This window comes from Marmota marmota, unplaced genomic scaffold (genome assembly GCF_001458135.2).
Source record: "Marmota marmota marmota unplaced genomic scaffold, marMar, whole genome shotgun sequence".
Taxonomy (NCBI): domain Eukaryota; kingdom Metazoa; phylum Chordata; class Mammalia; order Rodentia; family Sciuridae; genus Marmota; species Marmota marmota.
In genome coordinates, this window is record NW_025999992.1 from 3,161,508 (window position 1) to 3,175,114 (window position 13,607).

Genomic DNA, 13,607 nt, shown 5'->3' on the forward strand with positions numbered 1-13,607 from the left:
AAAAATAACATTGGGAGTTTGATAGATATTACGTGGAGTCTCCAGATAGCTTTGAGTATATTCAATCCACTGCCACATATTTTTGAACTTTCCTTCCACTTTTGATTTCTAATTTTATTCTATGATGTCTACAAAATAGTTTTAATATCTTCATCTCTAATTAACCTTTATTTTATTCCCTGTAAGTTAGTCTATCTAGTATAATGGTCCATTTGCTAGTAATACCTTTGAGTATATAAGTCAAATTGGTTTAAAGTATTTTTCAGTCTTTTGTGATTATCATTTTGTTGGACTTCACAGCAAATGGGAATTTGTGTCTCCTAGTTTTATAGTGTTGCTTTCTATTTCTTTATTCACTTCTTTCATTCTTACCCTTTTCTATCTGGGAAGTATTATTTAAATGAGTGAAAAGTGTATCTATTCTTATTGCAGTATCCAAAGGAAAAGTACCTTTTATCTTTATATAGTATTCTACTTTGCCTCTTTTTAATTTTTTTAAGTTGAAGTCTATTTTTTGATCTCATGTAACTTTTTGTTTAAAACTATGTTTTGCATACCATAGCTTAGTGACCCAGCTTTCTTTTGGTCACTTTTGTATGTAACATTTTTATATTCTTTTGCTTTCACTTTTTTTGAATTCTAGATATAGAGTCTCCTGTAGATTACATACCATTGTATTTTTGTAGTTTTAATTCTGTTGCTCAAGCTTTTTGTTTTGATTGAGGTTTGGTAATAATGCATTTGTAATCAAGTAAATTTCTCAATATTTAGAAATCACTACTCCTACTTTGTAAGCAGTTTTCTATATTTCTTATAATTGTTTTTTTACTTTTCTTAATGGTTTCATTTGTGGTTCATTGCTTTTCATGGTGACATGTTTTCATTCCTCTCTTCTGTTTACACTTCTATGGGGATTCATTTTGTCATTTACATTGAAACTTTATAAAGTTTACATTATATTTTAAATTGGTGACAAATTAACTTCAATTCAATATAAAAGTCCCGTATATTTATATATCATTTCAAAATTATGTTACTGCAGTTTTATATCACATTCCCATTAACAGGTTTATGTTGATTTTTATACTTTTGTCTTTGAAATTTTATTGCAAAATTAATTTTTTTTATAACCCATCATTATAGTAAAGTAGCATTGTATGGGACTTTTTGTTTGCCAAGAAAACTTTACAGTTTCATATGACTTGTTGTTGTGCAGATTTATTTTTCAGCATGAAGAATTCCCTTTAGAGTTTTTTTGAGGATGGTGATAAACTTTTGGGTATTTACATATCTTTAAATTCTTTATTTTTCAAATCTAGTATTTCTGCACATAATAATCTTGGTTGGTAATTTTATTCTTTTACTCCTTTGGCAATATTCCTCATTCCTTTCAGTATTGTTAGACACATCTTTTTTTCTCTTGGTGTCCTCAAGATTTCTTCTAAATTTTTAAAACTTTGATTAAATAATTCTTGAGATCGCCCCCCCCCCCACTTGAAGATAATTGAGCTTCTTGGATCTTGATTTGTTTTGTTTATGATACTTGTAATATCTCAAACTTTTTCACTAGCATAAGGGATGGAACTAAGCAGTGCTTTACAACTCAATAACATCTTCAGCTGTTTTCATTTTGTAAAATTTTTGACAGGACCTTATTATGTTGCTAAGGATGGCCTCCTGGCCCAGACTCTCAGGTTGATGGGATCACAGCTGTGCACAACCTCCTCTGATTCTCTCAGACAGTTTTTTAAAGGAACTCTTTACGTATACAATTTCTGCTTGTTTCTGTTAACAAATTTTGTCTAAATTGTATTCAATTCTCTGTGTTCTGGATTAGCTCACTAAACCTCTTTCAAAGGTCATTTAGTAATTACTAATAACTCCCATTTTCCTAATGTTTAATTCCTAATTTTTTTTGTTACTTTTATAAAACCAAGTTTTTCTTTGTGTGCTGTAGTCTTTTTAATTGGTTTGTTCATTTAAAAACCAACCAACAGTAGATTATATACTCATTTTTAAAAATAGTATGGAAGTTTTAAGTAAATGAAAATGAGGCAAGTAAAGTACTGCATGCTTGTAATCCCAGCTAATTGGGAAGCTGTGCAAGAGGATTTCAGGTTTGAGGCAAATCACAGCAACTTAGTGACACCATGTCTCAAAATAAACAATTTTTAATAGGCTGTGTTGTAGTTCAGTGATGCAGCACCCATGGCTTTAATCTGAAGCATTGTACATAAAAAGATTAGAAGTTGAATGACCCTGTATCCCCAAATGCAAGTACTAAATATGTATCCTCGAGATTAAATCAGCATGTTGAGGAGATTACTCCACTGCCAAGTTCAGTGGAAACATTGTTCACAATAGTCAAATATGGATTTACCTTATGTACCTATCAGTGATTGAATGAGAAAAACTCTGATATTTCTACATGATTAATATTTAACCATAAAAGAGATAATGTGTCATTTGAGGTGACCTGAGATGAATATGCAGAATTTGCATTAAGTTAAATAAGGCAGACACAGAAAGTCTGCTGCAGAAGCATCTGGAAGTTAGAAATGCAGAATAAAATTGTGTTCACCAGGTATTGGGATTTGTGGAGTATTGGCACAGTGTTGGTCAAAGTCTGTGATTTTTTTTTTTTAATTGTGCATCAGGTCAATAGTTATAGTTGTATTTACTACATGATAAGCATAATGTATTGTACTCTTGATAAATGCTAATAGAATTAATGTAATGATTTCTAAGCACAAAACTGATAATTATATGAAATAATGCATGCATTAATTCACTAGGTTTAGTCATTTCACCATGCATGTATACTTTTAAATACGTGGCATACTTCATATATACTTAGAACTTAATTTGTCAATAAAATAAGTCTATAAATAACAAATATTTAAAAATGTAAAATACAAGCTCTATGTCTTGATCACCATGTGTTGGCTTCTTCCAGGTAATATGGTCATAGGCTGTGCCAGGTTTTTAATTGCCTCTCAAGCTTTTTTTAATGGTGAATCTTTTTGAAGCGTGTGTGTTTTTCAATATTAAGAATTTTCTCTGTATTTTTTCTTGAGATTCCGTTGGCTTTTACCCTTCTTGAACATCTTTGTGGTATTGTCATTCAAAATCTCTTTTCTCTAGATCTCTGTCATGGCAGAGAGAAACCAGTTTTTAGACAGTCCTCAAGAAAGCCACAAATGTTTGCTTGTGCTTCATATTTCACATATAATACTGAGAGGGAAGGGAGTTGATAAATTTTTTTCTAATTGCACAATGCTATATTATGGGGGAGGGGAGGGTTGGTTGATAAAAGTAACACAGTTTCCTTCCCACTACTATATCACTCTTCTTAGTAATGTACTCATCTTGGACCCTATGTTCTCTAAGATGGTTTTGGACAGTACTCACAGAGTATTTCTATCTCTCCATTTTTCTTAGTCTATTTATTTCTGGAGTAATGATGGCCTTGGATTTCCTGCTGATGTCCTGACATGGGTATAATTTTATATGTTATGTTTTCAAAATGTATTTATTCATCCCAGTTTAATAAGTATAATAATTGTTATTTTTGTTTATTTCAGCCAGGACTTCTCATCATATGCATGAATCTCCACCAGAGCAGGGAATAAAATATTTGTTTCAAAGAATGATGAAGGGAAGGTATGGAAATTGGGACTTTGACTACTTACAACTAAGAAAAACATGGGAAACTATAAGTGAGAGTGAAGGTCAGAAATAATATTACAAAGGACAAAACAAATTAGCAGTGACTTCATAATGAAAACTTCATTGCTAATAGATATTATGAACATTTAACATCTCAGAAAAGAATTCACTTATGCCAGTTACTTTTTGGGGGCTTTCTATGTCTTTAAAAATATGTACACAGCAGTCTTTTTTTTTTTTTTCTAGTTGTTGATGGATATTTATTTTATTTATTTATATGTGGTACTTAGAATCAAACCCAGTGCCTCACACATGCTAGGCAAGTGCTCTGCCACTGAGCCACAACCCTAGCCCCCACAGCAGTCTCTGAAACATACATTTCCTCTGAAAGGAAATGTTGAAAATCTGAAAAGAGATCCTAGTACATGCTTCAATTTTTAACTTGACCAATTCTAGTCAAACTTTTGTAGAGAAAAGAGATTTAAAAGTGAAAGACAAGTTTCTAAAAGTGGTCCTTTTGAGAGTTTCTTTTCCAAATGTTCATTATTCTGCCATAAAGCAGTAATTTCTCCTTGTGTCCATACATACAATTTCAATGATTGTAGAGAGGTTCTTACTCCTTCATGGAAATTCAGACAGATTTCCAGAAAGTATGCTACATATGTAGTGAAACACCTTTAGCCAGGTGACTACTCTAATTAAGTACTAGTGTGTTTGTATTGGTGATAAAAATTATGAATAAAAAGAAACTCAAAAATTTTAGTATAGGTTGCAATGCCATAAATCATTAATATGCTCCATTTTTCAAAGAACCTTTCCAAAGATGAACAATGTGAAGTCTTACTTCAGTGCTTAAAACTTAAGTATCCATCCAAATAATTCACAGGCAATACAAGACTTGCAAGTGTAAGGTATATGAAGAAGCACTTAATTAAATTGCAAAACTTACTCAATAGAAGAGAATTCATACTGGAAGGGAGTCCTATGAGTTCAAAGAATGTATCAAAGCATTTAATCATTCAACCCTTTCTAAACCCCACAGATACCATGACAGTGATAAACCCTACAAATTTAAAGAATGTGGCAAAAGTTTTAATCAAAGATCACCCCCGGTTAAGCATCAGAGTATTTGTGCTGGAGAGAAGCCATGCAAGTGTAAAGAATGTGTCACAGCCATTAATAATTGCTCAACCCTTTCTGAACGTCTCAGATTTCATAGCTGTGACAGAACAAAAAGCTCACTTGATAATCAATGCCAGTTACTTTGTACTGGAGACAAATCCTACAAGTGTGAAGAATATGCCAAATCCTTGAAGAATTTTTCAATCTTTACTCAACCCCAAGGTTCTTATAATGGAAAGAAGTACAACTGTAAAGAATGTGGCAAAGGTTTTCATATGAGATCATTGTTTACTGCACACAAGAGAAATCATACAAGGGAGTGGCCCTACAAATGTGAAGAATGTAGCAAAGGTTTTTATCAATCATCACAGCTTAAAACACACCAGAGAAGTCATACTGGAGAGCGGCCCTACAAATGTGATGAATGTGGCAAAGGTTTTAGTCAAAGATCAAGTCTTACTCAACATGAGAAAATTCATACTGGAGAGCGGCCCTATACATGTGAAGAATGTGGCAAAAGATTTTATCAAAGATCAAAGCTTGCTGAACACCAGAGAATTCATACTGGAGAGAGGCCCTACACATGTGAAGAATGTGGTAAAGGTTTTAGTCAAAGATCAACCCTTACTCACCACCAAAGAGTTCATACCGGAGAGAAGCCCTATAAATGTGAAGAATGTGGCAAGGGTTTTCAACAAAGATCATATTTTAAGATACACCAGAGAATTCACACTGGCGAGCGGCCATACAAATGTGAAAAATGTGGCAAAGGTTTTAGTCAAAAATCAAGCCTTACTCAACACCAGAGAATTCATACTGGAGAGCGACCCTACAAATGTGAAGAATGTGGCAAAGATTTTAAAGAAAGATCATATCTTAAGGAACACCAGCGAGTTCATACTGGAGAGCGGCATTACAAATGTAAAGAATGTGGCAAAAGCTTTTATTTCAGAGCAGGCCTTACTCAACACCAGAGAATTCATACTGGAGAGCGCCCCTACAAATGTAAAGAATGTGGCAAAGGTTTTAAGCAAGGAGCACATCTTAATGAACACCAGAAAATTCACACTGGAGAAAAGTCCTACAAATGTAAAGAATGTAACAAAACTTTTAATGAAATTCAAAACCTTCCTCCACATCACAGTGTTGATACTGTTGAGAAGCCCTACAAATGTGGAGGATGTGGCAAACCTTTTAATCAAAGATCAGACCTTGTTTATTACCAGAAAAATCACGCTGGAAAAAATCTCTACACATGTGAAGAATGTGGCAAAGGCTTTCATTACAGATCAAATCTTATTATACACCAGAGAATTCATACGGGAGAGAAGCCCTACAAATGTAAAGAATGTGCCAAAGATTTTTGTCGAAAATCAAGCCTTACTAGCCATCAGAGAGTTCATACTGGAGAGAAGCCTTACAAATGTAAAGAATGTAGCAAAGGTTTCGCTCAAACATCACAACTTAAAGTGCACCAGAGAATTCATACTGGAGAGAAGCCATACAATTGTAAAGAATGTGGCAAAGCTTTCAGTCAAAGAGCTAAGCTTGCTGACCACCAGAGCATTCATACTGGAGAGTGGCCCTACACATGTGAAGAATGTGGCAAAAGTTTTAATTACATATCAATCTTTACTCAACACCAGAAAAGTCATACTGGAGATAGGCCCTATAACTGTGAAAAATGTAGCAAAGCTTTTCATCACAGATCGACCCTTGCCAAACACCAGAAATTTCATATTGGAGGGAAGCTCTACAAATGTGAAAAACGTGGCAAAGGTTTTAACCAAAGGTCATACCTTATTGATCACCAGAGAATTCATACTGGACAGAAGCCATACCATTGTAAATAACGTCAAAGGTTTTGATTGAAAACCATGCCTTACACTACATCAGAGAATCCATACTGGAGAGAACCTCTACAAGTAAAACGTGCCACTGTCAACAGTTGACAATGGTTCAACACTTACTCCACACCAGAGGAATCATAGCAGATAGAAATAGAAATGTAAAAAAAAATTGAGAAAGTTTCCAACAGTTGTTCACTCAGATATTGTTCAGTCCCTCGAGAATTTATACGAGAGAGAGAGAGAGAGAGAGAGAGAGGGGGGGGGAGGGAGAGAGAGGGAGGGAGGGAAAGAAAAAGAAGAAAAATTATCAAAGCTTTTAGCCATGGTTCAACCGTTACTAAAACCTGGAGAATTTATAGTTTTGTAGAAATCCTAAAAATATAAGTAATGTGTCTAAGACTAATCAATTTTCAAAATTTCTTCAAAATATGAAGCCTCATTCTTGGAAGCTAATATGGAATGACATTTGTTCAAAACATATACTTTAGATAACAGAAAACGTAATTTAGAAAAATCTGTTTCAAATATAAGAAGTATACTAAAGTTCTTATCTATACCACATATCGTGGTGCATGTGAAGGCTATTGAGAAAAATTACTTTAATAAAGAAAAGGATAATAAGTTTTAAGTTTTGCTTAAGATTTAGTAAACTTTATTATGTTGTGATAGAAGCAATGAAATACAGAAACAGTGTCGTGCAGATAAGGTTCCACACTGAAAGCATATTAGTGTAGTTTAAATCAAACATTACCAAATGCTCTCACTTTTAAAAACTGGAGAAAACATGATTATCATAATTTATATCAGAATTATCATATTTGAGGGGAGATTTCCAGATGTCAGAATAGAGGAGGTAATTGTTCTGGTTGTTCCGTGCATGAAACCAAGAAAGGTAGTTTCTCTGCAAGGAGTATGAAAACAAGGGATATTACTGGGAATTAATACTGGCCATTCAAAAGAGGTGGAGGACCCAGGAAGTTGGACGCAATAAAATAAGGAAACAATTCCCAGCACCAGCTGAAGTAGAACCTCTATGAGAAAATTGGAGGGATAAGGGCATTAAAAGAACTGACATGTCTGGGTACAGAGAGATCAGGGAGCATAATCACTTCTAGACTAGCTTGAAAGGTATGCTGCACCATATCCTAGTGCAGAAAAGAAGCCACATCCCTCCAGCTGCCTGCAGAGGACAGTGAAATAATTCGTTTTGTAGCTGTGCCACTGGAGGCTGTCACCTGGGGGAGCCAGTTCCAGGCAAACCCAACATAGGCCTAAAATATAGGCCTGGAAAACCCACATTGCATGACATAGAGTGTACCTAAGTGACCAGAACGAAATCAGATGTGGAGAAGCCTTTACACAGGGTAATACAGGATGCCAGTGAAGGATAATATACCCTGCAAAATTAAGTTTTAGAATCATTTACCTCTGAACATTTTCACAGTGTCTCACATGAGATTTCAGAGACAACTTGTATCTAAACCATAACAGTCCATATTTATATGTATAAGTTTTGGAATCCTACCCAGCTCTCCCTGTTCCTTGAATGCAGCAGCTCACAGGACCAGCTGGGAGAGATTCATCTGGCCAGGAATTCAAAAGGGTAGGTGTGAGAGTGATTAAATATGGAGACCCAACCTGAGAGCCCCGAAAACATGGGGCCAGTGGGTGTCAGAGGGTACAAAGGATTAGCTCCTTAGCCATACAAATAGATCCAATGGGATATTTCTAGGATGCAGTCCCCTATCATGGACTGGCAACTGTTGGAGCCCTGGAGGTGAACTGATTTTAAAATCCTCAGATTAATGAGCATTTGAAAAAGAACATGGATTCTACCTCAGTATAAAGTCCACCTTCAGGGTCTCTGCCTTCTAGATCTACTCTCATATTCCCGTGACCCCACCTTGTCTGTGGAACAAAGATCACACTACAGCTCACCCCACCCAACACTGCAGAGAAGGAAAGCCAAGACTTTTTTGAGCTACAATGGAAACAATTCTTTGATTCCACTGAAGTATTTTTAATTTTTTTCTTTTCTGTTTAATGTGACCTGAGTGTTTCATTGACACTTTACATACACATAGTTGTCTCTATTTCTTGTAGCAATTTCAGAAGGCAGTCATTGTTAAGTATTTTGAGGGTTAAGATGTTTGCTTAGTTATTTCAGTTTTGTTTTGTATTCCTTTAGTTTTAATTTATTTCTATTTCTGTTTTACATATTTTTCTCTACTTATTTCCATTGAGACTCCTTTCTTCTGCTCTCAGACAAACTCTATAGTTCTCTTTCATCTTTACTTTTTTATTTCTACTTTCTCTCCTTTTCTCTACTTTCCTTCCTCCTACTCACTCCATTGCACATTTTTTCAATTTTTCCTCCCTGTTCACCACTTGAAATTGTAAACCTTTTTGCAAACTTACTACTTTTAATGTTGGTAACAACTGATTACATAACTTCTGTTTATTGTGACAGTTAGCATTCTAGATGTTATAGCAGTAAATATTTGGTTTAGTGCTATATATTGTTTGCAGTGGTTGTTATTATTTGTCTTCCTCTAAACTATGTGGTACTGGAAACCTTCTGGGACACTCTAAGTCCACAGTGTAGAAACTCAACTGACCCAGATCCGTACTGTTTGATGGTAGAGACTCAAAACAATATGAAAAGGCATGGGACAAACTTTCCCAAAGCATGACATTATAATAGCAGAGTTCTTCAATATCAGAGTGGAAGAAATGTCAGACAAGGAGTTTAGAATGTTCATAGTTAAACTGATCTGTGAGGTAAAGGACAGTGTAAAGAGTGAAATCAGAGAAAACACAGGAAGTGAAAATATCACTTCAATAAAGATATAGATATTCTAAAAACACGAGGAAATTCTCAAAATTATGGAATCAATAAATCAAATTAAAAATTCAATGGAAAGCATCACCAGCAGAATAGGCCACTTGGAAGATAGTGTCATGCAAAAAAGACAAACTATAAAATTTTGAAAATAAAGTTGACCCTGGAGAAAAGATGTTAAGACTACGATGAACTTCCAAGAAATATGGGAGAACATGAAAAGACTAAATGTAAGATTTATTGGGATTCATGAATCATCACAGATACTAATGAAAAGAATATACAATGTTTTCAATCAAATAATCTGAAATTTTCTCAAACCCCATGGATCAAATGGAAAATCAAATAAAAAAGTCATAGAAGAGCCAAAATATACAAAATTACAACAGAAGCACACTAAAGCACATTATTATAAAAATGCCTAATGTACAGCATATGGATACATTTTAGACCCCCTTCAGAGAAAAATAGGTCACATTTAGAGGGATGCCAGTCATTCTCTCAGCTGATTTTTCAATCCAGATCCTTAAAGGTAGCATGTCTTGGAATAATATTTACCAATCTCTGATAGGAAGTGGATGCCAGCTAAGGATACTATACCCTGCAAAATTAAATTTTAGAATTGATAGTGAAATAAAACCTTCTATGATAAAATAATAGAATTCACAACCAGAAAGCCTGTATGACAAAACGTATTCAGTAAAATGCTTCATGAAGAAGAAATGGAAAAATAAGATTGAAAAGCGGCAAAGGGAAGGACTGTGCTAGAAGAATATCAATCAAAGGAGAAACATTCAAGTTAAAACAGGAAAAAAGTGACAGGCAATAAAAATGATTTCTTGATACCATTGAATGTAAATGGCCTCAATCAAAAGATATAGACTGTCTGATTTGGTTAAAAACAAGATGCAACAATGTGCTGTTCTTAAGAGACTCACATATGCAAAGACATCCATAGACTGGAGGTAAAAAGGTAAGAAGAAGCATATCATTCACATGGATTTTTCAGTAAGCAGGGGTTTCTGTTCTCATATCACATGAAGGGATTCAAGGAAAAGTCAATCAGAAGGGGCAAATAAGTTTATTTCATACTGCTTAAGAGAATCATACATCAAAAAAAAAAAAAAACCTAAATATTTATACCTCACATTATGGAGCATCTACATGCATTAAAAACCCTTCTCAATTTCAATACTCAAATAGATCACAACAATAATACTAGGTACTTTAACATGCCTCTTTCACCCCTGGATAGATCTCCAAACAAAAACTAAAGGAGACTATAGAACTAAAAAGGAAAATTAATAATTTAGATTTATTAGACATATATAGAACACTTCATCCATAAATCACTGAACACGTTCTCTTCACCAGCACACATCCTTCTCTAAAATAGACCAAATCTTAGGCCACAAGGACTCTTTTAGCAAATACAGAAAAATAGAGACAATACCTTGCAGCATGTCAGATCATAATGGAATGAAATTACAAATCAGTGATAAAACAGAAGCTACTCTAACACCTGGTGGCTGATATTGAATGACCAATGACTAGCAGAAGGAATCGGGGAAAACAAAAAGTACTTAAATCAACTGTATTCTTGCACATTAATGATGAGTCAAGTGAAAAAAGAAATTAGAAAAGCAATCGAACAAAAGTGGTGAAAGACCTCTACAATGACAACTACAGAACATGAAAGAAAGAAATTGAAGATCTTAGAAGATGGAAACCTCACGCATGTTCTTGGGTATGCAGAATTAATCTTGTCAAAATGGCCATACTACCAAAAGCCCTACAGATTGAATACAATTCCTATTAAAATTCCAATGACGTCTTAATACACATAGAAAAAGCAGCTATGAAGCTCATCTGGACGAACAAGAGGCTCAGAATAGCTAAAGCAATCCTCCATGCAAGAAGCAAAGCAGGGGGCGTCACAATAGCAGGCCTTAAAATATACCACAGAGCTATAGTAACAAAACAGCATGGTATTGGCACCAAGACAGAGATGAAGACTAATGGAAAGGAATGGAAGGCACAGAGACAAACCCACATAAATACAGTTATCTCGTACTAGACAAAGGTACCATAATCATACATTGGAGAAAATATAACCTTTCCAACAAATCGTGCTGTGAAAACTGGAAATCCATATGTAGGTTAATGAGATTTATCCTCTATCTCACCTTGTATACAAGTCAAAGTGGATCTAATGCCTAGGGACTGTGCAATAGACCAGAGTCTTGTTCCTAATAGAAAAAGATGTAGGCTCAACTATCCATAATGTTTGCTTAGGAACTGAATTTCTCAAAAAGACTCCTAAAGTGTAAGAAGTAAAATCTTGAAATAAAATAAATAGGATGGTATCAAACTAAAAACTAAGGAGCGTGGCATTTAGGAAGTGGCATGGGTATTGCTGTGGCTTTTAGCCAAGTTTATTGTAACACTCAAGAGCAGAAAGAGTTGAAAAACTTCGACTTTAAAGGAGGGAGTAAAACTGGGACTAAGGAAGTTGCAATTGTTAAGGACCTTACTGCCACTCAAGAAATGCTGAAGACTTTGCCCAGAGACTCTGAGAAAGATGGCTTGAGGGCATCTCAGGAATTGGTATGACCATGCCATCTTAGACTCTAGGGAGTAAAAATAAAAATTCTGTTGAGACGAGACCAGTGGGGCACCCTTCTTCCCCAGGAGTCCCAGGATTTTTTTTTTTTTCCCAATTTGATGGGCCACCTCAACACTGCAAGGCTTCTGCAGCCAGGGTGCCTGGAGACTTGACATCAACCACATTCTGGTTGTGCAGGAATGCAAGATCCTGAAGTTGGGGATATGGAGGCTTCCTGCAAGATTTCAAAGGAAGGCCTGTGAGGTCAGGAAAAGTGTAGCAGGGTCAGAGTCCCTGTAGGTACCCCCTAAGAGGGCCATGCATGCAGATGTGAGGAGGAAACCAAAGCTGCAATGGAGACCCCCAAGATTAAGAAATGTAAGTAACCATGGAACATCCTCTGTGGAAAGCTATAGGAGTGAAGCGGACAAACCAACAGAAAAGCCACTTGAGCCACAACAAACCAGGCCACAGGGGCAGAGCTACACAAGCCCTTTTGAGAGAACATCATGATGTGCTCCAGATGCTGGACACAAAACTACAGGACTTGTTTCCCCAGCTGGATTTTTGGTCTTGCTTTGTTCCCATCCCTTCTTCCTATGCCCTCATATTTTGTTATGGAAATGTTTACTCTCTGCCTTTAGATATTGGATACTTACAAGTTGCTTCTGAATTTTACAGGTGTTGTGATGTGAGCTTTCTCTGAGTCTCAAAGGAGACTTGGACTTGAGCTTTTGTGCAATCTTTAAGATGTTGAGACTATGGGGACTCTTGGGAATGGAGTAAAAGTATTTTGCATTGTGAGGTGATCATGAGCTTTGGCGGGTCAGGGGCCGAGTGTTATGGTTTGGATATAAGGCATCCCCCAAAAGCTCATTATGATGCAAGAAAGTTTAGAGGAGAAATGATTGAGAACCTTAACCCAATCAGTGGATTAATCCCCTGATGGTAATTCAGTGAGTGGTAAGTGAAGTTGGGTAGAATATGGCTGGAGGAGGTGGGTCATTGGGGGCTTTCCTTTGGGGTATAAAGTTTGCATCTGGCAAGCGGGGCCTCTGCCTGTTGATCATCATGTGAGCTTCTTCCCTCTACCATATCCTTCTACCATGATGTTCTGCCTCACCTCTAACCCCAAGAAATGGAGCCTGCCATCTGTAGTTTGAGACTTCTGAAAATGTGAGCCCCCCAAATAAACTTTTATCCTCGAAAATTGCTCGTCAAATCTTAAAGTCACAGCAGAAAAAACCAAAAACAAAACAAAAACCTGACTAAAACACAACCCAGTTATTCCACTCCTTGGTATTTTCCCAAAGGCTTAAAATCAGCATACTACAGTGGTACAGCCACATCAATGTTTATAACATCTCAACTCACAATAGTTAAGCTATGGAACCAACCTAGGTACCTTCAGCAGACAAATAAGTAAAGAACATGTGGTATAGTATGCACAATGGGACATTACTTAGTCATAACAAAGAATAAATTTATGACTCTTGGAGGTAAATGGATGGATCTGGAG

General features: G+C 35.8%; 1 protein-coding gene across 4 annotated transcripts in view; it reads left to right on the forward strand.

Annotated features, from left to right (window-relative positions):
* The window catches only part of LOC107159433 (putative zinc finger protein 56), a 31,685-nt gene extending 18,335 nt beyond the window's left edge, over positions 1-13,350 (forward strand). For 2 of the 4 annotated variants that reach the window (XM_048806768.1, XM_048806769.1), the window contains 2 exons: positions 3,585-3,663; positions 4,712-13,350. In XM_048806768.1, coding sequence (XP_048662725.1) covers positions 3,585-3,663; positions 4,712-6,644 — 2,012 coding nt within the window. In that variant the 3' untranslated portion in view covers positions 6,645-13,350. Of the gene's footprint in view, positions 1-3,441; positions 3,499-3,584; positions 4,672-4,711 lie in introns of those variants that run through there. The other 2 variants (XM_048806771.1, XM_048806770.1) reach the window with 2 other exon arrangements.
* The last annotated feature ends 257 nt before the right edge of the window (positions 13,351-13,607 follow it).